Source organism: Nomascus leucogenys, chromosome 20 (assembly GCF_006542625.1).
Source record: "Nomascus leucogenys isolate Asia chromosome 20, Asia_NLE_v1, whole genome shotgun sequence".
In the NCBI taxonomy this organism is placed as follows: Eukaryota; Metazoa; Chordata; class Mammalia; order Primates; family Hylobatidae; genus Nomascus; species Nomascus leucogenys.
The window spans coordinates 77318620-77341778 of NC_044400.1; the positions used below are offsets into that span (position 1 = coordinate 77318620).

At 54.9% G+C, this 23159-nt stretch overlaps 1 protein-coding gene across 5 annotated transcripts in view; it reads right to left on the bottom strand.

Moving 5' to 3' along the window:
• Positions 1-938: 938 nt before the first annotated feature.
• PPP2R2C (protein phosphatase 2 regulatory subunit Bgamma) overlaps positions 939-23159 on the bottom strand; it is a 242899-nt gene continuing 220678 nt past the window's right edge. For all 5 annotated transcript variants that reach the window (XM_030801408.1, XM_030801406.1, XM_030801407.1 and 2 more), the window contains 3 exons: positions 13576-13745; positions 9580-9671; positions 939-3954 (listed from right to left, as the gene is read on the bottom strand). In XM_030801408.1, coding sequence (XP_030657268.1) covers positions 3663-3954; positions 9580-9671; positions 13576-13745 — 554 coding nt within the window. In that variant the 3' untranslated portion in view covers positions 939-3662. The remainder of the gene's footprint in view (positions 3955-9579; positions 9672-13575; positions 13746-23159) is intronic.

The following is a 23159-nucleotide window of genomic DNA, read 5'->3' on the forward strand; positions in this document are numbered from 1 at the left end:
AGGGGCCGGGTGACCTCCAGCACAGCAGGACTGCGGGGTTCAGTCGAGTCACCCCACAGTGCTAAGGAGGAGCGGCATGCACTCCCTCTATGTACACACACGGTCAGAGAGGTTAGTGAGTGGCCAGTGACACACAGCCAGGAAGCGGCCACCTCCTCCCTGTGCTCTGTCCTGGAGCTGTGGAACTGAGCGCCAATGAAGCCCCTGCCAGCAGACCCGCAGAATAGCACCTGCCTTCCTCCTGCTGAACCTGAAGCCCAGAATTCCCTCTTGAAAGCCAGAGGCAGGGCCTGGCTCCGGGCAGAGTGCAGGGAAACCCAGGCATGCGTGGGGCACTTACCCACTTACCCTGTTTAGCTCAGCCTTTGTGGCAGGTGGGGCGGGGCCTCTCTGGCTTCCTGCAGAATCCGGGTACCCTGTGGTTTCTCTCCCCCCAGGCTTCCATTCTCTGGGACCCTCAGGCATGTCTGTGGGGGAGCACTGGATGAGGAGTTATATGCTACCTGTGTGATTGTGAGCTAATTCTTTAACCTCTTTGAATCAGTTTCCTCATCTGTATCATATTCTCATGGAGAGTGTGAGTGTGTGTGGAGATGATGATGGGCCATGCACACCTGCTGCAAGACAAAACACGACAACTATCATTACGGACTGTCATGTGCCAAGCACTGTGTTTTGCACTATCCAAGTTAATCTTGCCCTTCCTCTCCCACCACAAACCTACAAGATAGGCAGTCTTATTAGCTCCATTTCCTCAGTGATGAATTCAGAGCTAGGGAAAGTTAAGAGCTGCATTAGGAGCTAGAGGAAGCAAACCCTTGATGCGAACCCAGCTTCCCAGTGCAAAGCCCATGGGCATCCCCACCGACTGTATTGCCTCCTGATGGGCTCCACCTCCATGAGGTTGGACTCACTAAAAACAAACAGCATTCTGGGCCTCGTTTTTGATGTAACATTTGTTATTTTATTGGAAAAGGCTGGTATTAACATATTTATAGTTTTATTCAACAATTGGGTAATTTGTGAGACACCAAAGAAAAAAAGAATGCACCTATGAGTTACAGAGTCCAAACTGATGAGAGCTGACAACTTGACCACCATGTATCCCACACCACCACCCCCACCACCACCACCACCACCACCAAGAGCTTCGTCCTCAGAGAAGAGCTAAATTAAAAACAAAACCAAAGAAACTCCAACAACTTCACAATGACTATGTGAACGCCCGTACATTCGAGAATACCAGGAAATGTAAGCAGAGCCAGGATGCAAGTCTGTGACTATTACGCTGGTCCTTCCACCGTTTCTGGTTTTGTCCCTCCCCCCGACACCTTTCCTTAACACACATTTTATCTTCACAATTTGCTTTGGACATCATTATTTTCCAGGGATCCAGAGACACACTTTTCTTCAAAGAAGATCTTTTCCTTTCTTTTTTTCTCCTTTTTGGTTTGGTACCCAAAGTTTAAAACAGAAGTAAGGAACTAGGAACCGTATTAAGACCTCCTTTTGAAGAACATGTAAGATTCGTACTTTGAAGATGGTAAATGTTAGATCTACGTTGTGACAGTAACCTCTAGCTGCAAATACAAGTTTCTTCTCTTAACATTTGACTCACAAAGGGAGATGGATCGTAGCAAATATCCAAGTAATGGGTAAGGCCCTCAGAGCTGGGTTTTGGCTTTAACACGCTATCTATACAATTGACCACATTCTCGAACCTCTTTACAAGGGGGAAAAAAGTAATCCAATCCTTTGATTGTTAAATTTAATTAGAATAGATATGTACATATAATACTGTCCAGGTCAACTGGATTTTATAGTGATATATAAACAAACATTCTTCATTCACGTTGCTTAAAAAAAAATCAATGATCCATTTCCCTGTGTAAATGTTATATGGCCAGAAGTGAGTACACATGCACTTTGTGCTTTTACACACACAAAAGTATACTGTAATCCACTGAGAATAACCTCAGCTGCGTCTGTTTCCTGGGTTATATCTTGTAAAAAACAAAACAAAACCAAAAAAAAAAGGTTGGATGTGGCTGGGTCTCTGCTCCCCGCTTTCTGAATCAAAATGCCAAACTACGTGGTTCTGCCGCGAGTCCATGAGCAAAGGCGACTCAGGGGGTGGGCAGGTTTGGTATCACCAGAACAGGAGCATCTACCATGGAAACACCACGGTCTCTGTGGCCCTCATTGTCAGAGGGGCAGAGTTCCCGAGGGACGTGTCCTCTGGGACTGTATGGTCCTTAAAGTAAAGGTATCCTAAAATGGTCAGAACATGCAATTTCCTTTCAAAGGCAGTTCAGTGCATCGGCTCAAGGAGGGTGCAAGCCCAGGGCGAAGTGGAGTCCTGGGGAGGGCCACACTCCTGAAGCCACCAAGCAGAGCGAGGAGCTCCGGGGGGTCTTCTCCATCTTCCATACTGCATCTCAGTTCTCCCGGACCCTTGTCATCTCCAAGTCTCCCATGTCCTACTTCACAAGACAAAGAGGCATTCCTTTCCAAACCTTCCATTCGAATGTCGCTTTAACACGAGCCACCCACGAGATGGACTGGAGAGAACCTTGTGCGAAGACCCGGATGGGTTCCTGACACCACTGCATGGCACCTGCCATGGGTGACCTGTGCATCTGCTCAGAGCCTCAGTTTCTTCTCGTGGACAGAGGGGATCCTAAGGGTTCCCGCTTATCCCCAGCATCCAGCCCAGAGCCTGGCACGCTTCAAGAAGTTGGTGTTTATGGAGGAAATGAATGAACACCCACCTCACAGTCAGGAGGAAGATTCCAAAAAATCGTGCATGGGAGTCAGTGTCCGCTCCGGGAAGGTGCCCAGTGAATGCTGAAGGGTGAGGCTGCAGGGAGGGCTGCAGGGGGTAAGTCAACTGCCTCTAGGGCTGAGCACCACGCCCGGCACACAGCAGAAGCTCAGCAAATGGCAGGTGAATCAGATGAAGACACAGGCACACAGAAGACAAACCCCACTCCATTCCTCTCGGGAAACCGCACCAGACCTCGGACCTGGGATGTTTCAAGACGTTCAGAAGACCTAGGAGAGGAGCTTGCAACTGCAAATTCTCAGCATGAATTCACCATCCAAAAAACAAAGGCGAGATCATCAGCTCTGAGACAGGGCGAATTGCCCCATTTATAACCAAAAGAACCCCTGGCCGGCTCGTTTGAGATTCATCATCTGTCGCTGGAACCCTGATCTGGGACCAGTGAGGCATGGGGGAGAAGCAGCTCCCATCAGCTCCGGCCCCCGCAACAGGACGCACTGGAGCGAAATATTAACCCGGACGCATAAAAAGTCCTATTGATGTGGTAAAGACCGCAGACCGAGACGGGAAGGGACGTGAATGAAAGAACCCTGAACTGTAAGACTCCACAGTCATGTCCATTTTATGATTTGTGGCGGTGAACGCTTCCTTTCCTTTTTATTTTTTTAAACAGACAATTACTGCCAAACACGATTCTGGCCCAGGGAAGCTGGGGCAGGGATGGGGGCCCAAGCTTCCTGTGTCCACACACTGCCACCTCTGCAGCTGTCCTCGTCAGTGCTGTGACTTTCTTCCCCTCCTTGCGTTGCGGTCGTGAAGGTCATGTCGGGGATGGCTTGCATGAGGCTGGGTGGCAGGGGCCGGGATCTGCACATACCTAGTGCATGTCAGAGTTTACCTTGTCCTGGAAGATGTACAGGTTGTTGGTGGCGGCGATGGCAATGATGTTCTCAGCCGGGTGCCAGGCCGTGTGCAGGATCTTCTTGGTGAAGTCCAAGCTGTCCACACTGATGTCATCACGCCGGCGCTTGCCCCCCACACACACGCGCCGTGGCTTGAGCACGGCCCGGGGCTTGCTGCTTTCCCTCGAGGCCTCCAGGGTCACGTCCCGCTTGGTGTTCCGGTCGAACATGCGGAAGAAGTTGTTGTAGGCCCCGGTCATGATGACGCTGGTGGGAGAAGGAGAGGCATCAGGTGAGGAGAAACACAAGCCTCTTCTCAAGAAATAAGCCCAGGTGTGGGGGCTCATGCCTACAATCCCAGGACTTTCAGAGGCCCCGGTGGGAAAATCGCTTCAGCCTAGGAGTTCAAGACCAGCCTGGACAACACAGCGAGACTCCACCTCTACAAAAAAAAAAAATTAAAAATGACCGTAGTCCCAGCTATTTGGGAGATTGAGGCAGGAGGATCACCTGAGCCTGGGGAGGCAGAGACTGCAGTGAGCTGTGATTTACCACTGCAGTCTAGCCTGGGTGACAGAGTAAAACTCTGTCTCAAAACAACAAACAAATGAAAAAGAAAGCAATCCCAGAGCCTACAGGGCCATCACTCCCTGGAAAGGGAACCCATACCTGCCTCTATTCCCCTGTCTCTTGGGGTCTCTTATACCCCCTCACATGTCAGCGGCCACCAACACGCAGACTTTGGGGCCAGGAGCTAAGATCCTTTTTATGCTCTGCCCCAATCATCATGAAAATACCCTCCTGGCCAGGCATGGTGGCTCACACCTGTAATCCAAGCACTTTGGGAGGCCAAGGCAGGCAGATCACCTGAGGTCAGGAGTTTGAGACCAGCCTGGCCAACATGATGAAACCCTGTCTCTACTAAAAATACAAAAATTAGCTGGACCTGGTGGTGGGCACCTGTAATCCCAGCTACTCAGGAGGCTGAGGCAGGAGAGTTGCTTGAATCCAGGAGGCGAGGTTGTAGTGAGCCAAGATCGCGCCACTGCACTCCAGCCTGGGCAATAAGAGCAAAACTCCGTCTCGAAAAAAAAAGAAAAGAAAATACCCTCCTGTAATTTCTGTTAGTCCAGGAGAGAAAGCTCTGGCCTTCCAAACGGACTGTGCGACCACAGCAGGAGGTAGACACGGAAGCAGCTGGGACAGAAAACCACCAGGCCCTGCTTCCCTCCAGGGGCCCGCCTGTTCCGAGGAGTTGGGCGAATAAACAAACATGCATTGCCACGAGGGGCGGGGCAAGCAGTGCTGATGTGCAGGGGCTCACTGCCCTCACCGTCCCGCTAAAGAGAATTCCACACCATTTCTCTGCTCTCCCTGCTCCTAAGGAGAAGGGGTTCCTGCCGGTGGGAGGAAGGATAAGTTCATCCACATAGTAAGAGGCAGGAGAGAAAGCACAGCTCTGTGGGCCTGCGCCCAGAGGGAGGGTTTTGGGGTTTGGCCTCTGCAGGGCCCTGGAGCAGCTGTGGGGTACAAGGTAACTGGGGAGGAAGAGGGTGTTCCGAAAAGCGACCATAAAGAAGTTGTTCTGCTGAAGGCTCTTCAGAGAAGAAATCCTGTTTCCTTTTGGAAGCTGAGCTGGGCTTCCTGAGGGTGACACTGCTCTGTGACAGAGCCAGGCGGATCCCTGGGTCTCCAGGGGTTATGCACAGAGGACAAAAGCTCACACGTGAGCTCAGGCACTGTGGTCAGGAGGGTCCACCTGGGTCCAGATCCCAGCTCTGCCCTACCCTGACAAGCGCACTATCTTAATTTTCTATAAAAACTAGGGTCAGCAAGGGAACGCAGCCCCTGGTGAGCGTGAATCAGGGGACATAGGCTGAACACCCCGCACTGTGCTGGCCTTGAGGCACTTTGCCTCTTGTTATTTACCAGGTACTCCTCGATCCTAATTGTCCATTTGACCAAAGCTGCACCCGCTTTATATGTGACTCAGAGCCTGGGACAAGGGAAGCGGCATGCGAGGGGGGCCAGGTGCACGAGTCCCACAGAAGGGCCCTGCCCAGGCGCCACAGGCTGACTGGAGGAGGCCACACTCCCCGCGCCGACACATGGGGGAGGCAGCCCCCTTTGTTCTTCAGGGAACAGTTCACAGAATGAACCTGGGTGATTTCACACAATGCTGGCTCTTCTGATCCATTTAGTGGAAGGAGAGCGACATAATTAAAGTCATTTGCAACCCACACAGTTCCTGATCCTCCCCCTGTTCAAGTGTGGAATTCAGCTGACGCGTGCTCTGGGGGAGAGGGAGGGGCCCCTCTCATCCTAGAGCACCAGGCCCCAGCACCATGAGAGTCATTCCTCACATTCATGCAGGTTTCTTCAATTCCAGAAGGTTCCCTTAACAGGGAAAAGGGCAGGTGAGCTGCTTCACCTCTCCTAGCCTCATCTGCATGTGGGACCACAATGCCAACTGCTTTCAGCCCCAGTGCTCCACTCCTCTTTCCTTTGGGGAAAGAAAGGCTCCTGCCCCTGCCACCCGCGGCGTCTGTAATCCCAGGTACTTGGGAGGCTGAGGCAGGAGAAGTGCTTGACTCCAGGAGGCAGAGGTTGCAGTGAGCCGAGATCGCGCCACTGCACTCCCTATCCCTGTGAGCTGTCAATCACAGTGCTCTCCCTGCCCCCTGGCCTGGCCAACTGGGGCATGTGATATTCCTGTCCATGCTGATTGGTTCAAAAAGTGGGCAAGTGACCCACACAGAGCCAATCAGATCCTTCCATGAGAGTTTTACACAGTCCCTGGGAGGGGTTGGCTGGCTGAGGATAATGGAAAGGGGAATGATTTGGGGGTCATCTCAGAAGAGGGAGAGGAAGAGGCCAGTGTGTAAGAAGAAGCAGGGAGGTGCCGAGGTGGGGAAGCATGGAGAGAAGAAAACGGCCGGAAAGAAAAAAACAGCCCTAGGGATACAGCACGAGCCCCTGGAGGAGCCTTGCCCGGGACTTCTCAGAGCAAGTGTAGGTGTGTTTGACTCCTGCACCCGAGCACGCTCGGCTGGCACAAATGCCTCCCCCCAGGCAGGACAAATCAAGGAGAACTTCATGGAGGAGGGGGCGTTGAAGCCGGTTGTGGGAGGGTCTGAGGGACTCCTCCAGGTGGGTAACCAGGGGAAGGGCAGGCCTGCCAATAGGATAGTCCACGCAGGATCACTGCGGCACCCCTGCCCATACGAACTGGGATCTTGCTGAAGGCATCACACATGGTCTCATCCCCAAAGTGACCACGAAAGCCACAGTTTCCTAGAACCACTTTCCAGCTGAGCTGACTTAGGGGCTTCCTCAAGCACACAGTGGAGAGGGGTAGAATGTGGACCAGAAACTGAGAGAGTCCAGCAGGAGAGCTGCTGCCTCTCCACAGCGCGCTGCCCATCCGCGTTCTGCCGGTGCTAGGAAGCCCTACGGCAGGGGACATCGGGCAGCCACTGTGCGTGCGGCAGCAGCGGCACTCTGTGGGCCGGGCCAACTGTCAGAGGGGGTCACCAGGAATACGAGGGCAGCAACTGGGAGCCCGCGAGGATTCGAGTCTGCTTTGGTCTGCAAGGATGTGGGAACCTGGGGAGAATCCTTGCTTGTCTCCTGAGCCTCTGAGCCCCTGGAAGGCAGGACCTAGGGTCTGTTTATCTTGGGACCCCTGACCATGGGGCATGTTGTTCTCAGAACAGTGCTCAAAGTGAAGTGGGAGGTGGCACACCTCTATGCCTTCTAGAAACATCCACAGCCACTGGACACACCTGAGGTCCCCCGTGAAGGGCTCAGAACAGGTTGAGTCATAGTAGCCCCCCAGGGCACCCCACCCATTGCGGGAGGCAAACAAGGACAGAGGTTCCAGCCGGGCAGAGCAGAGCCAGGTGTGGAGCGAGAGACAGTGAGGCGGGTGGGGGACCACTAGGACAGGGCATGGCTGGCGTGTAAAATGCACGCAGGAAGTGGCGGGTGGGAGGCAGGACAGGAGAGCCCAGGCCTGGACACCACTGTCAGCCTGGGGGAGCTTAGTGGCTTCTCCAGTCCTGGGAGCAGGCATCACCTGGCTGCGGGTGCCCCCTGGTGGCAGCTTGAAGGAAGGACGGGCAGTGGGTCGCAGCCAGTGGGGACCTACCCCCCAAAACGCACATAAAAGCTGGAATCAGCTTTTTACAGCTGCAGGTCCCTCTCGTCCGATTTGGATAGACCCTCTTGGGACCCACTGCACCAGGGAACCCCAAATGTGTCAGGGCCTGCAGCTCAGCAGCATGGGAGGAGCCCTGTCTGCTGGGGGTGTCTGGGATCTATCTGGGGGCAGGGCCTAGAGAGAAGGTCCTGTGTCCTGCTGACCCAGCTGTGCCAGCCCAGCCCCAGGCCAGGCCTCCATCCTGGTTTTCTAAGCATCCTTTAGTGGCCCCCTGTGATCACCATGCCGGCCCCTCGCCTGAGCTCGGGCTCTGCTCAGAGGCCCATGAGGGCTGGGGGAGCTCCAGGATGTTGGCAGCTCTCTCAGAAATCTCCTTCCCTGGACACAATGGCTTGGCCCCCCACTTGGATCCAGCCCTGCTTCCAGGGGGCTCCCTCCTGGTCCTGTCCCTGCCATGTCCAGCCCTCCCCTTATCCCACACACCAACCCTGATGGTCCCAGCCCTGTGCCCAGAGCCACAGGGAGTCATAGCGTGGCAGCTCTCACGTGACCACCATAGTGCCGGCCACCCTCAGAGGTCTGGGAGAGCCCAGACCTGTCATGTGACTGATGCCATCCACAGGGTGGACACCCCCCTACCAGTCGACACCTGAGTCAGGGCTGCTGGCTCTCACTCCACCCTCCTTGCCCACCACACTGGACAGGACTGCGGGGAGGAGGTGACAGTACATGGGCTCCTGACAGGTGGTATTCTGATCTAGCAGCCAATGTGGTCTTTATCTTCGCACTGTCTGTCACCTGGAGACCCACTTCTGGATCTGGGCAGCTGGACTAGGAGGCATCTTCTCCTTGAGGAAGCAGCTGTAGGAGACACTGAGAGGCCACCTCTCAGCTTCTGAGCTCAAAACGCACAGATGGAGAGTAGGCTCGTCCATTTCAGAATCTTACACCCGGCAGGACCCTGAGCACAAAGCTGATGTGATTTGGGAGGGCAGAAGAGGGATTTTCCCACCTCCAGAATGGAGGAATAATCCCAGAGAAGAGACACAGAGGTCAGGTGAGGGGCCCCTGCCACGGCCCCCTTGTCCATGCCTGCCCTGGGCTGAGCCCAGGCTAGGGAGACACAGGAACTCACTTCTGGCACTGGGGGGCCACTTTCCAGGCAGGTGGGGTTGAGAGATGGCTGGACCTGTGGATTGTGACAAGCCCTGGAGGGTGCAGGAGCTCCGAGGAGCCCCCGAGCTTCAGTGGGCCTGAGTGGGGTGTCACCAGGAAGAGAGGGAGACAGCAGTGGTGATGGGAGGAGGGGTGAGTAGACCGATGGTCAAAGCCACAGGGGCGCAGGGCTGTCTCAGGGCATGCAGGTGTGGGTGGATGATGGTGACCAGGTGCTAGGCTGCAGCCCTCCCCCCTGACAAGCTGGGAGAGGGGAGCACATCACTGGGGACTCTGAATTAACGAAATATGTTCCCACTACTGCCGATAGGGCAGGCACCAATGTGGCTGTGAGGTTCAGTGACAGAAGATGAAGAAAGTTTCATGTCCCGCCGCTTGAATCTGAGCGCTGAGAGTTGGACCTGCTCTGGAGAGCGTGGGCTTCACCCAGACACCTGGACCCATTGAGGCTGAGTAGCCCCATGCTGCGGGTCACCGGGATCCCAGCCCAGACCTCTGCAGGGGAGAAATCCTCCCTACGGTGAGGTGAGGTGCGGGCTGAGGTCAGGGCTTACCTGTCGCTCCCATTCCAGGCACATTCAAACTTGTCGAAAATGCAGTCGTTCTCATACAGGGAACAGAGCTTGCTCCGAAGGTAGTCATGGACCTGGTGGGAGAAGGGATGAGAGGTGAGTGGACGGGGAGCCCCGACCGTCCTGGCCCCTCCACAAGAAGGGTCGCAAAGAGCAGCGAGGGTCTACATGACCTGACACAGCCCGACACAGCCCTGCTCATCTCATCGGGAGGCCCACGACCAGGCACATGGCTGACCTCCGAGCTGTGGTCCGAGACGGGAACAGCACCACGGCCCAGAGTCCACTGTGACAAACAGAACACCCACAGCACAGGGGCCAGGACTGCCTGGGGTCCAGATCCTGGGTCTGCCCTCCCAGGTGTGTGATCTTGGACAAGTGACTTCACCTCTCTGAGCCTCAGTTTCTTCAAACTTAAAGTGATGAGAGGGCGAACCTCACAGTGGTTCTGGGATTAAGTGCAGGGCAGGCCTTTTGAGGGTAATGATCACTGAGAACACAGGGTGGCAGCCATCAAGAAAGGGGAAGAGGGAACCCACACAGGTTTCTCATCCATCCACAGCACGAGGCACTGAGGCTCACAGGGTCACACAGCCTCTAAGAGGCTGACGAGGACCCTTCCCCAGGATTCCCGTACCCCACAGGAGAGATGGTGACACCCCATGACCCGCATCCACCTGACTGCAGTAGGTCCTACAAGCCCTATACCTGGAGGGCCTCATGAGTGCCAGCCCTCTGCTGGGGCTGGAGCTGCCAGGACAACAGGGCATGAGCTCTGCCCTCTGGGTGGGGAAGGGGAGGTAACTGGGTGCCATGGAGCCTGGTTTCAACTCCCAGGAGTTGAAATTAACAACTCCAATGAACACAGAAAATGTGAGAAAATGTGAAGGGTGGTGTGAACGTCAATTTTGTGTGTCAGCTTGGCTGGGCCACGGTACCCAGATACTTGGTGTTTCTGTGAAGACATTTTGTAGGGGAGGTTAACATTTAAGCTGATATACTGAGTAAAGCAGGCTGCCCTCCGTCATGTGGGGGGCCTCGTCCAATCAGTCGAAGGCCCTGATAGAACAAAGACAGACCTCCCTGAGGACCGGGGGATTCTGCCAACAGATGCCTGTGGGCTCGCACAGTCACTCTCCCCTGGGTCACCAGCCTGCCGGCCTGCTCTGCAGATTTAGAACATGCCACGTAAGCTCATTCCTTCAAATCTCCCTCTCTTTCTCACTCTCTATCCCCATCCTGTTGGTTCTGTTTCTCTGAGCCATCTGACTAATACGGTGGTAAGGGCTACACAGGAAAACAGAGTGGCACTAGGGGAAGCAGGATTGGGCGGAGGGGCCTGCTATTCACTGCAGACAGGATGGTTAGACAAGGCTAACTGACTCCCACCTGGGGCCCTGCTCATCCCTCTCCAGCCCCCGTGTCCTCCTGGTGACCCTTGCCTTCCCCTTGGGCCCCTGGGCTGCAGCCCTCCCATGCTGAGAGTCACTGTGTTCCTGTCTGTCTGGGACCCTTGAGGGTGAGGCCAAGGTTCTTCCTTATCTCTGGGCCCAGGGTCTAGCACTGTGCTGGGCACAGGGTACTGGCTCAGCATGTGTAACAACTAAAATCAAGGGGGATGAATGGCAGCAGGTTTTAGTGTTCATGTCCCACCCCCGGCTCTGCATTTTTGTGTGTCCTCCTTACTCAGCCCCAGCAGCCTTGGTGATGCACGCGTCCAAATGCGCATGCTGATCTCTCTCCCGTGCACTAAGCGTCTCCTGCCCTCTAGTGGCAGGGTGAGGAAGAGCTCTGGAGAAAGACTGAATGTCAATCTAAGGTCCGCTGCTTGCTGGCTCTGTCACAGATTTGCCATTTAACTCAATTGCCTTCCAATAAAATGGGTTGGGGAGAATACCGGCCCCACCTCCCAGGACAGCTGGGAGGCTTAGATGAGGCAAAGTATACTACGGACTTACCTCAGCGTGGCTCATTCAACAACCGTCCCCAGCCCCTTCACCCTTGCCTTCTTCAACCACAGAGGCTGTTAAACTATTAATTTTCCCAGCCACTGTGGTGGCTGCCAGGGACCCATTCTAGACAATGAGGTGTAAGAAGTCTTCTGAGAAGCATTCTGGGGAAAATTTTACAATCACAGTGAAACACGCAACAGACCCCAGGGGTGAGATCTAGCGCATTTCCTATTTCCTGCCTGGAATGTAGGCAAAGTGCTCGGAGGTATGGCAGCCACTTTGCCACCATGAGGTACCACATGTGAGGGTGGAAAACCAACGCCCAAATGATGGCGGACTGGATCACAGAAGGAACCACTGTGGCACTGCCGGGGTCATGGAGCCCCCCCATCTTCCTGGACTGCCCTCTCCAGGCTCCCTGTGGTGGGAGAAAAACAGCCCTGATTTGTCAAGCTCTGCACACCAGCCGAACGCAGTCCTGCTACACACAATTTCTAGCACATCATAAGCCAAAAAATGTTGGTTGTTGTGCTGCTTTTATGTAGTTATTGCTATTATTTTAGCATCAATAGGTCAGCTGGGCCAGATGTCAAGGGCCCAGCTTAGGGCCTCATGCTCCAGAACAGTCATTCCCCTCCTTCGTGGGGTCCTTCATGAGAATTTCGGAAAGCTGTGTCCCCCTCCCCCTGAAAATGCCCATAGAACACATTCCACGTAGTTTCAGGGGTTCATGGGCCTTCGTTGACCACAGGGATGGAGGTAAGTGACCGGACAACGGGCTGGAGGGGGTTGGAAATGTTCATTTCCCAGAGCTGCCTCCAGAGGGAGCCAGAGAGTTGCTCCTGCAGGCTTGAGCGGGGCTTATCCTGTCCCTCTCCTAGTCTGGGGTCTCTGCCATTCCCACAGCGACAGAGGAGGGCTGAGTCCTGCCTGGGGTGTGCAGTGTGAGGAGGGGGCCTGACGGAGGAGCTGGGGCAGCCGCAAGAACTCAAGTAAACGCATGTGGCTGAAAAACGGGCGGTCCCCATAGCGGTCCTTGTGGGTGTGTGGCTTCCAGGAGCATGTGCTGTTCCTCTGGGGCCCAGGTCAGATCAGAGCAGCCCACCCTCTGAGCTCTGCACCTGTTCCCAGTGGGGCCTGTGCCGCCTGGCTTCCCTTTCCACCAAATAGGATGATGGCTCCTTGTCACCAGGCAGTAAGGAATGGAGGTGACAGCTGTCAAGCACGTGGCACCCCGTGTGTGAGGAATGACACGGTGAGGAACCAGCTGGGGTTTCTGGTGGGGTGTTTTCCCACCCATGTTTGCACGGCCAGATCTTACTCATCCTTCAAGGCCCAGGACAAATGCCACCTCCTCCAACAAGCCTCCCTGATCTCCCCACCTAACTGGAACCAGCTTTGAAGCCATCCCACATTTCTTTCAAGTCCACATTTTATTTTAACATCACATGAGTTTTGTTGTCTACCCCATAACATATCTGAATGGATGATAATAGCAAGATAATAAATAATACTGTCCAAGAAGGGCCTGGGCTTCACCTGTACTCCGGGCTTACAGGCCTGTGCTGAGGATCTGGAAAGGAAACAGGTGCTCAGTTCCCCTCTGCGTGCACTGCTTACGGATGCACCCTGGGAGGGCAACGCTTAACCCACTTTAATGGTACAGCTCCGATGCAGGCTCCCGGGAAGTGGGGAGGGAAGCTATCGTCTGCACGCTCCATTGGGACCCAGCCTGATGCTCATCTCTCTTCCCACATCTCTCTCCTCCCTGGAATTGAGGCCCCTGGGCCCTGGACCGCAGGCCTTGTTCAGGGACATCCGAAGCTGCCTGTGAGGCAAGCCTGAGCGCTCCGGCCCTCTGCCAAGCTACGTGTGGGGATGAGCTGCCGGATTTCCTCAGCCTCCATGTCTTCACCTACATATTGGGCATATGAAAGCCACGCCTGGCTAGGAAGGCCCCCTCCATGGGGATCTCAGCATAGGGAAAAAAGACCCCGGATTGGGGGTCTCCTGCTGTGGTGCCCACCTGGTAGGTCTCTATGGGTCTTGCCTCCATGTTCAGGTCCCAGACCTTGACTGTAAGGTAGTCCCGGGTGAGCATGTAGCGGCCACTGTGGCTGAACTTCACGTCGGACACGGAGGAGATGATTTCCGAGAAGAAGGAGCGGTTACTGGGGTCCTCGGGCTCTTCAAAGACTGTGGAGACAGAGAAGCAATGGCCGTCACTGGACTGCTCCTGCCCATGGGGTTGGCACGACAGATGACTCTGTTTTGCACCTGGGCCCATGCTCTGTTTATTCAGTCATTCATTCGTTCCTCAAACCTAGAACTAAACACTTACCAGGGAACGAGCCTGGTAAGATTCTGTGCTGTGTAGAAATAGCCATTACTATCCCCATTCATAGCCAAGAAAACGGAGCAGCAGCTGGCTAAAACCCATGCCTGGGGAGTCGGTGCTGGAAGAAGATGGTAGAGTCGGGATTTGAAGCCAGAGCTATACTTGATGTGCTGCCCTCTACTGCCCCCTACTGGTGACGCTGAACGCCAGATTGCAAAGGTGTCCTGACATTCTTGAATGTGCTGGACGATGCCCTCCACCAGGCTGGGCACTGCTTGTGGCTCTGGCACTAACTGGCCCTGGGACCTTGGGCTGGTAGTTATCTCTGTTCATGGTGTCCTGGGCAGGCATGGCTGAGCCCTGCTCACAGGCGGGTTTTGTTTCGTTGCCATGGGGTTTGTAACAAAATCAAATCTGACTGCCACAGAGGTGGTACAGTCTCCTATGTGCCATCCACTGACCATCTCCTTTTTTCTTGGAGCACCTGCTCTGCACAGGAAGTTGCTTATCTGGTCCCTAAAGGCAACAGTTTGCTGCCCACCCTGGACAATTATAGACTGGGACAGAGTGGGCAATGAGGACTCCCCAGACAGCGTCCCCTCCCCACTGCCCCCATAACTTGGCCTTCCTGAGCTGCAGAGGTTCCCAAAGTGGGACAAGGTCTCCAAGCTCGTTTCTGCTGGTATCTGTCTCACTGGTAGCAGTGACCCTGGGGCTGAAGTGGTGTGGGGACTAGGACCCCTGTTGGGCCAGGCACTAACTCCCTAGGACCTGGGCCACAGAGAGACCCAGGGAGCCATGGGAAGAGGACGGAGTGATGGGGTTGACAGCCATCCACCAGCCAATCTGGAAAGACCTAAACATATGACAACCTGTCCAGCTGTCCCCATGGAAACCGGCTAAGTGGCAGCCTTGACTGCTGGCCTGTTGTGGTCTCTACCCCTGAAACAGGGAAGCAGAGCTGATCACAGCGCCCTCAGGCTCCTGAGAGGCCCCTCCCTGCTGGCCCTCTCAGCCACAAGGGCTCATGTCCTGCCTCCCAGGTCTGTCCCAGCCCCTTATCCCCTCATGGGAAATGGCAGCACCCCATTCTCCCTCTTGTCCAAGGTGGACGCTGTACCTGGCCACTGCCTCTCCAGAAATACAACTCCTGTCCAGCTCCCTTCTGCAGGGTCCACTGGATGCCCTGATGGACTCATTCATTCATTCATTCATTCATTTACTCACTCACTCAATCAACCAATCAAACAGAACCTACTCTGTGCCAGGTCCTGGGATGATGCAGTGACCAGCATAAAGCCACCGTTCCCGTGCAGCCAACATTCTCCTTGCAGATACAGACAATAAAACTAAGAGGCGCCCTGCACTGCCAGGGAGCAGCAAGCGCTGGGGAGGAAGAGCCAGTGGGGAGACAGGCGCTGGGGGCTGGTAGTTTAGGTGGACAGGGCCTCCATGGGAGGTGCTGTTTGACCAAGGTCTGAGTGAAGCTGGGGAGAGATCGGTGGCGATGCCTGGAGAGGGGTGCGCTGGGCAGAAGGGACGGCACACGCAAAGGCCCTGAGGCAGGGACACGCCAAGGGCCATGCAGGCAGAGAAAGGAGTGAGCAGGGGGAAGAGGGATGCGAGGGGCCACCCACACAGGATCTCACGGGCCACGGCGAGGGGTGAGGAAGTCACCATTAGGGAAATGGGCGCCACTGAGGGTTCAGAGACAGGGAGGATGAAGTCTGAGTTAAGGAGGTGGGGAGGGGCAGGGAGGAGGCTAGAGTCCCCTCCCCATGGAGGAAGGAAGTTCCAGCACCCAGTGGGCCATGGCTGCAGAGCCAAGGTGTCACCACCCTGATCCCAGGCCACTGTGTGCAGGGAGGTGAGGGGAGGGGAGGGGAGGGGAGGGGAGGGGAGGGGAGGGGAGGGGAGGGGAGGGGAGGGGAGGGGAGGGGGAGGGAAGCTGCTTACAGGGCAGGAAAAGGTTCCCACGTTTATGTTCATGCCTCTGGTATCCCCCCAAATCAGAGCAGGCAGGCGAGAAGAAGGTCCCCCCCCACCTCTCTTGAGAGCAAGGCCTCCAAACACCTGTCTCTGAAGCAGACCCCTGAAGCTCAGGAGAGCTATATCTCCATCCTTAGCCTCTCCACGGCCTCTGGTAGGCAGTGGCAGCCTTCAACCCCACACCTCTGCCCTCGAAGCTGCGGCACCACACTGGGTATCCTGAGGGCAGGTGGTCGCTCCTTCCAGTCCTGGCGTCAAGACCGGGAAGGCGGGAGGGAGCCTAGTTTATCCACTAATATGTGGTGCCATATTTTGGAATTAGAATGCTGTCGGGCTGGCAGGTGTTTAACGAAACTCAAAACTGACAGTAGGCGCCTCCCTTTCCAGGAGCCCAACCCACCCCTCCACACGCCCACGGTCCCCAGACCTGCCTCCTGAGCTCAATCTCCCTCCGTCATTCACAGGGATGCCCTTGTCAGTGGCCCGAGCTTTCCTCTTTCCGTAAGGGCACATTGAAGGGAGGACCAGAAAGAAAACCAGCACCATGGGAAGGAAGGGTGAGGCTGCTCGCAGAGGGAGCTGGGAGAGAACAGGCTGCCAGGGTCTGAATCCCTGAGCCCCTCGTGTGGCCCTGAATGCCTTCACCTCCCTGAGCCCTGGCCTTGCTCCTCCCTACAACAGGAGCCAAGGGCGATTTTCAGGAAGGGGTGGGAGGAGGGGGCTGAAGCCAGGTCTGGCACCACCCTGGGTACAGGCAGGGCTGCAGGCAGCAAAGATCCTGTATGGAGTAAGCCCACTGCACGATGAGTGCTGCAGCCCTACCCACTTCCCTCCCTCCTTTCCTCCCTCCCTCCCTCTCGTCCTCCCTCCTCCCTCCCTCTCGTCTCCCTCCCTCCCTCTCTTCCTCCTTCCCTCCCTCCCCCCTCCCTCCTGCTAGCCCTCCAACCCCTCCCTGCCTGTGGAGGAGGATGGGTGGGGTAGGGGTAGTGAAATCTCCCTGGGAGTCACCTTGAGCTTCTGAAACCTCTGAGTTCTAATTGGTCATCTCACACGATAATGTTTTGTGCCCCTATAATAATAATTAAATTGGCATCTTTGTTTCTGTAGAGATATATATATATATATATATTTGTAGTTTTTCTTTGTTAAGCCAAAGAAGGATCAACCACAGATCCTTTTTCTCTCTGATGCCTACAGTAAAGAAAATCACTTTGAACGCTTGATTCCTTAAAGGGGTTATGTTGTGCTGCCTTTCGATTAGCATTGGGTAGAGACCTCATATTTGGGAGAAGCAGGGAGAGGGCTTGAGAGAAGAGGGACCCCTGGTGGCTAAATGGATGGAAACAAGGAAAAGAATCTCAGCGGGACCTGGTGGCCCCCCGGCACCTGCCCAGGTGAGTGGCGGGAACCCTGTCTGGCCTGAACTAGGCTTTCTGCCACTTAGAGGTGAGTCCAAAACTGAGCCAGGGCGGCCTCTCGCAGGCTGAATTCAGGAGTGGCCTTAGTACCCCCTCGCCTGCTCAGGGGTCTCTCAAACCAGACTCCCCCAAACCTCGAGGGCTGGTCTAGGTTCCCAGCATGACTTGCAGGTGGATGCAGCCAGAATCACAGGGTGCACCGGCGCTGGGTGTCACAGGGCAGAGCGAGTGACCAAGTCTCCTACCAGCCTCCAGGAGGAAAAACCGCAAAGATCAAAGGCTGAGAGGACAATTGAATCGATAGGTGGAAACAGAAAGCCAAATGGCGCTGGCCCTTGTCGCCCCACTGCTGGCTGTACTCGGGCATTTCTGAGGGCTTTTAAGGACACAAGGAACAGAAATGCAAACGATAGATAGGAAGGGATATTAATAAGCCTGAAAAACCATTACTAAAAGTTCCTCTTTTTCTTTTTAGACATTTCTATGAAATTTTTGACACAATCGATTTTTTCCAAAAGATAGTGGAATCTACTATTCCATATCAATCCCTGCCCCCAAGTGCACACGCAAACACACACACACACACGCACACACACACACACCGCTGCACCTCCTTCGGAGCGCTAACAAGAGACAAGGGGTCTCCCCTCTAATTGACTGAATCGCTAAGGACATTTCACAGTAATTATTCCTGCCATGGGTTTAAAAAACATGTCTCAGAGCCCCCGTCACTTGTGATGGGCCCAGTCCCATCTCCACCCACTCCTCCACGCCCTAATTATTTAAAAGTTGGAGAGCTCTCAATCAACTGAAATCTCCATCCTGTTTCTTTTTAATGATTTTGCGTAATTAGAGCTCTCATGGCTTGAGCCGGTCCCCTGACAACCACATGCCCCTCCTCCCTGGGTGTTGCATGGTGCTGTGGCCACAAAGAGCCCTCCCCACCCCCATCCCCAGCTCAGGCCAAGGTGGAGGGGAGCTGGGGAGCCCAACCAAGGTGTGGGGCGGCCCTGACGGACCTGTGAATCAAAGGGAATGGGAGGTGAAGCCTGAGAGCGGGTGCCCGCCTTCCTTTCCAGCCTCACACACAACCGACGGCACCTCCTTCTGCTTAAAGCCCTCCTTGGCTCCCCAGTGCCCACAGGATCAAGGTTTAGGCTCCTACCTGTAGCTGACCAGCTCCTTCTCAATGGGTCCCAACCAGCCTGCTGCTGCTGCCTCACACACGTGAGTTCCCCTCTGCCGCACGCTCCAGCCCCCTTCCTGCTGGGCCCCTAGGGCACTGCATCCACTCAAGGCTCTGGGGGTGAGCATCTCCTCAATGTTGAGCCCTAGGCATCTCCCCCTGCCTCCCCTAGCCACTGCCTCGCCATGTGCTGGGCAGAGAGCAGAGTGGATCGTGCTCTGTGTGACCTCAGGCAAGCCCCTGGTCCTCTCTGAGCCCAGCTTCCCTCATCTGGAGAAGGAGCATGATGGGATTTTCAGAGGTCATGCCTGGAGGCGCTGGCCCAGTGTGGGGCTTGCAGTAGCTGCTCAATAAAACTAAGGAGGGATTCCTGGAGTTATTTTTCACATCATTTTCTCTCCGAGATCCCTTTCCCATTTTTAGCTGGTCTTTTTTACCAACTCCTATATATCCTCCAGAACCCCAGGCTCACACCCTGCTTTCTGTGCATATTGTTCAGATGCTGTCTAAAGAAATCCTGTGCTTACCCTCTGCTGCCCCTAAGCCGCTGGGCACCTTCTTCTGTGGCACTGGCAGGAGGGCAGAGTCCCCTCATGGGGCTGTGAGCTCCCTCGGGCCAGGGTTCCTGCCTTGGTCATTAGTTACTGATCATCTTGGCGCCCCTGCCTGGCAGGGACCCTGCCTCACGGCCCCGCCCTGCTCCCTGAGCAGAGAGAAGCTTGTGCTGCTGCCTGCCGTTTCTGCTCCAGCCCCTCACTGACATCTTTCTTCCCCAACCTGATGCGGTTCCACTGCAGTTTCCGGGCCTGGCAGAGAAGCCTCAACCAGCCTGGGGGTGGCCCCTGTGTGCCCGTGGCACTTGCTCTGTGGCCCTCTTGGTGGCACCTGCTGTGCCCCACTCCCATCGTTGTCAGTGTGTGGACAACACTCCTCTGGGGCTGGGGTGGAGGCCGACTGGGTTCAGATGGTAGAAATGCATTGGCTTGAGCCATGCATTCAGGGACAAGTGCAGCTCAGTGAGGCCTCCAGAGAAACAGATGGGGGTGGGAGGGACCTGCAGGGGGGTGGGGGTGGGAAACATGGGAGGAGGTGGCCTGGAGGGGAGAGGGGCCTATGGGGTCCTGGGCAGTGATCGCACCGGGCTACCCTGGCCACGGCTCCCTCCTGTGATCTGATGGGATACGAGGCCATCCATGAGGGTGGAGTGGCCTGAGCCACCTGGCGTCGCCTCAGGCCGCACTCCGGGAGGAGCTTGGAGGGTCTGAGCAGCAGAAGAAGGACGATGGGGGTTACGGATCCCGGAGCACCCCTGGACACTGACTTGCTCCTGGGTTCCAGGTGATGCCACTGTTTGGGGAGGGGCCTCCTGTGCGGCCTCCTTCCCTGTCCCTGAGGCTGCACACAGTGGGGAGGGGGCAGGGAGTTCCTACAAGGGCACAGGTGGGCACAATGAGTGCTCACTGATGAAGAGATGACAGTTGTCACTCCCTGCCCAGCACCACGTGATTGAGCTCCATCAAACAAAATAACTCAAGCCCAGCGGTGGCCCCCAGGCCCGGCACACCCTCCCCTCAACCCAACTTTGCACACAAGAGCCCGCCCCTCCACCTGTTCCAGCCACACATGTCCTGACATCAGCCAGGTTCCTCTCAGACACTACTGTGGGGTGGGGCACCCCCGCCCCCATTCCCAGGCTCTTTCTCATCCAGGGACACCTCTCCTGACCCCTGAGGAACAATGCATCAGAGGGCTCCTGACGCACTTCATGGAAACCTTCCCACTCCAGTGCACCTGCTTAGTTACCAGTCCACTTCCTGTGGTTCCTCCACACAGCTCCACACAGATGGGAGCCTGGTCTCTGCACAGAGCCTGAAGCCGTCCCGGACCCTCCCTCCCTCTCCATCCAATCCGGCAGCAAATCCAGCAGGCTCCAACTGCCATGGGGGGCCCACCACCTTCCCCACCTGCACGGGCCACTCACTCTGCGCACCAGCGTCTCTCACCTGTGTGAGCACGCTAGCCTCCCCAGCCGGCCCCCACTTCTACCTCACCCCTCAGCTTATTCTCCCCTGGGCAGCCAGAGGGATCCTGTGAACACACGGCCAGGCTGGCCCACTCCCTGCTCAGATGGCTCTGTGGTTCCTGTCCCTTTCAGAGGAAACCCGAAGCTCTTGCCCTGGCCTGTGAGGCCTCCTCCAGCCACACACCTCTCTGACCTCACCTCCTCTCTCCAGCCTCCGTATCCAGCCACAGGGCCTTCACATGGGCTATCCCCACTGTTGGGGAGCTTTGCCCTGGTCCTGCACCCGGATAGCTGCAGGGTCTGGGCTGGGGCTGGTCTTTCTGCAGCAGATCCATTACTACAGTGAGACCTGGGAGTGGAGCCCACACAGCCCTTTTAAATGAACCCACTCAGGTGGGGCGCGGTGGCTCATGCCTGTAATCCCAGCACTTTGGGAGGCCGAAGCGGACGGATCACCTGACATCAGGAGTTTGAGACCAGCCTGGCCAACACGGCAAAACCTTGTCTCTACTAAAAATACAAAAAGTCGGGCGTGGTGGCGGGCACCTGCAGTCCCATCTACTGAGGAGGCTGAGGCAGGAGAATTGCTTGAATCCAGGAGGCGGAGGTTGCAGTGACCCAAGATCACGCCATTGCACTCCAGCCTGGGCAATAGGGTGAGACTCCGTTTCAAAAAAAAAAAAAAAACAAAACCCTGCTCAACCACAATTCCTGTAAGAGTTTTAGTTCTCAAGGCTTCTGTGATGAGTAAGGGAGAAAGAGTGCAGGCTGAAGGCATGAGACTCTCTGAGGCTCTATCTTGGCTCTACTTAACTGTGTGACCTTGGGCAAATGTCTTAATCTCTCTGTGCTTCAATGTAGTGGACAACAATGGCCCCTAAAGGCATCTATCTACATCCTCCACCCTAGAATCTGTGCACCTGTTACCTCACATGGCAAAAGGGGCTTTGCAGATGTCATTAAGTGAAGGACCTTGAGGTAGGGAGGTGACCCTGGATAATCTGGATGGGCCCAATGTCATCACAAGGGTCTCTGTATAGGAGGAAGAAGGAAGGTCAAAGATGGAAGAAAGAGATGGGATGATGGAAGCAGAGGTTGGAATGATGAGCTGAGGAGTGCACGCAGCCTCTAGAAGCCTCTAGTAGCTGGAAAAGATCAGAAAACAGCCCCACCCTGCAGCCTCCAGAGATAACACAGGCCAGCTGACGCGTGCATTTTAGCCCCTGAGTTCCAGAATGTACAACAGTCTTTTGTGTTGTTTCGAGCTACTAAGCGCGTGGCAATTGTTCCCGCAGCGATGAGAAGTAAGTATACAGTTGCCCCTTGACCCTCACACAACACAGGCTTGAACCTGCAGGTCCCCTGATGTGCGATTTTCCCAATAAATATACTGAAAACATTTTGGAGATTTGCCACAATTTGAAAAAACTCAGATGAACCCTGTAGCCTCGGAGATATATATATACACACACACACACACACACACACACACACACACATACATATATACATATATATACATATATATATGAAAAGAAAAAGGTATGTCACAAATGCATAAAATCCACGTAGACATCAGTCTCTTCAAATGTTCATCAGCTGTTGATGTTACCAGTAATGCTCCCCAGCAACGGCCGGCTATTAGGAGTGAAGTTTTGGGGCAGTCAAAAGTTAAGCGTGTACTTTCAACCGCATTCAGGCACTGTCTGCACCCCTAACCCCCACATCATTCCAGGGTCAAGTGTATTCAATTTCCTCGTCTGTAGGATGAATACTATAACACACCCATCATAGGTGCTGAGTATTTAATGAGCTATAAACGGAAAACAGCATGTGTGTGCACTAAGTGTGCAAGGAATGAGCTGCGGTTATTATTTCACCCAACACCGGGCCAGGCACGTTGTTGGGGTCCTATGAAGGGTCTCGGCCGTCATCACCCCCGATTCTAAGAAATTCCGGTGTTCCGGGCACGGCCCTTTCTTTCCGCGGGCTCTGTGCTCTCATAAGCAGAAGTAACTGTCTATTTTGAGGACTCATGTACGGTTGTTTCCATGGTTACCCTGTCACCCTGCCAAGCAGACACAAGACGCAGATTTCCAGTGCTTTGGAGAAAGGTGGGAAGCTGCAGAGGGAACAGAGTGGCCTGTGTGCCCCCAGCTCTGCCCTGATGGAGGAGGGGTCCAGGGAAGTCACAGAGCTTCTCGTACCCTCGGTCTCCTCATCTGTCCAATGGCAGAAATGCGCACTTTCCTGCATCCAGGACGATCTTCATTCGCGGTCTGATTCTGTTAGGAAAATGATGCTGTGAGCGCATCTCTGGGGTGTCACTATCAGCCGCTCCCTGAGTTTTGAGCAGTAATTGGATACGTGGATGGAAGTGGGAGGTGAAGAACTAATCCTAATCCCCAAATCTCTTTTAAAAAATTAGCTCAAATAACAGCCATTTGTGTTCACATTAAAAACAGCCGCCACCTGCTAATTGGAAATCGGCTGCGTGCTTGATTTCCCATGAGAGCCACAGAGCAAAACACAGCCTGGACAAGGCACGCAGAAGGACAGACACTTCAGCCACTTGCCCCGATGTGTGGCAAATTAAATGAGGAGAAATGGAAGCTGTAAAAGCATGCTAAAAACTGCTGCACAACCTTTTTGCTGG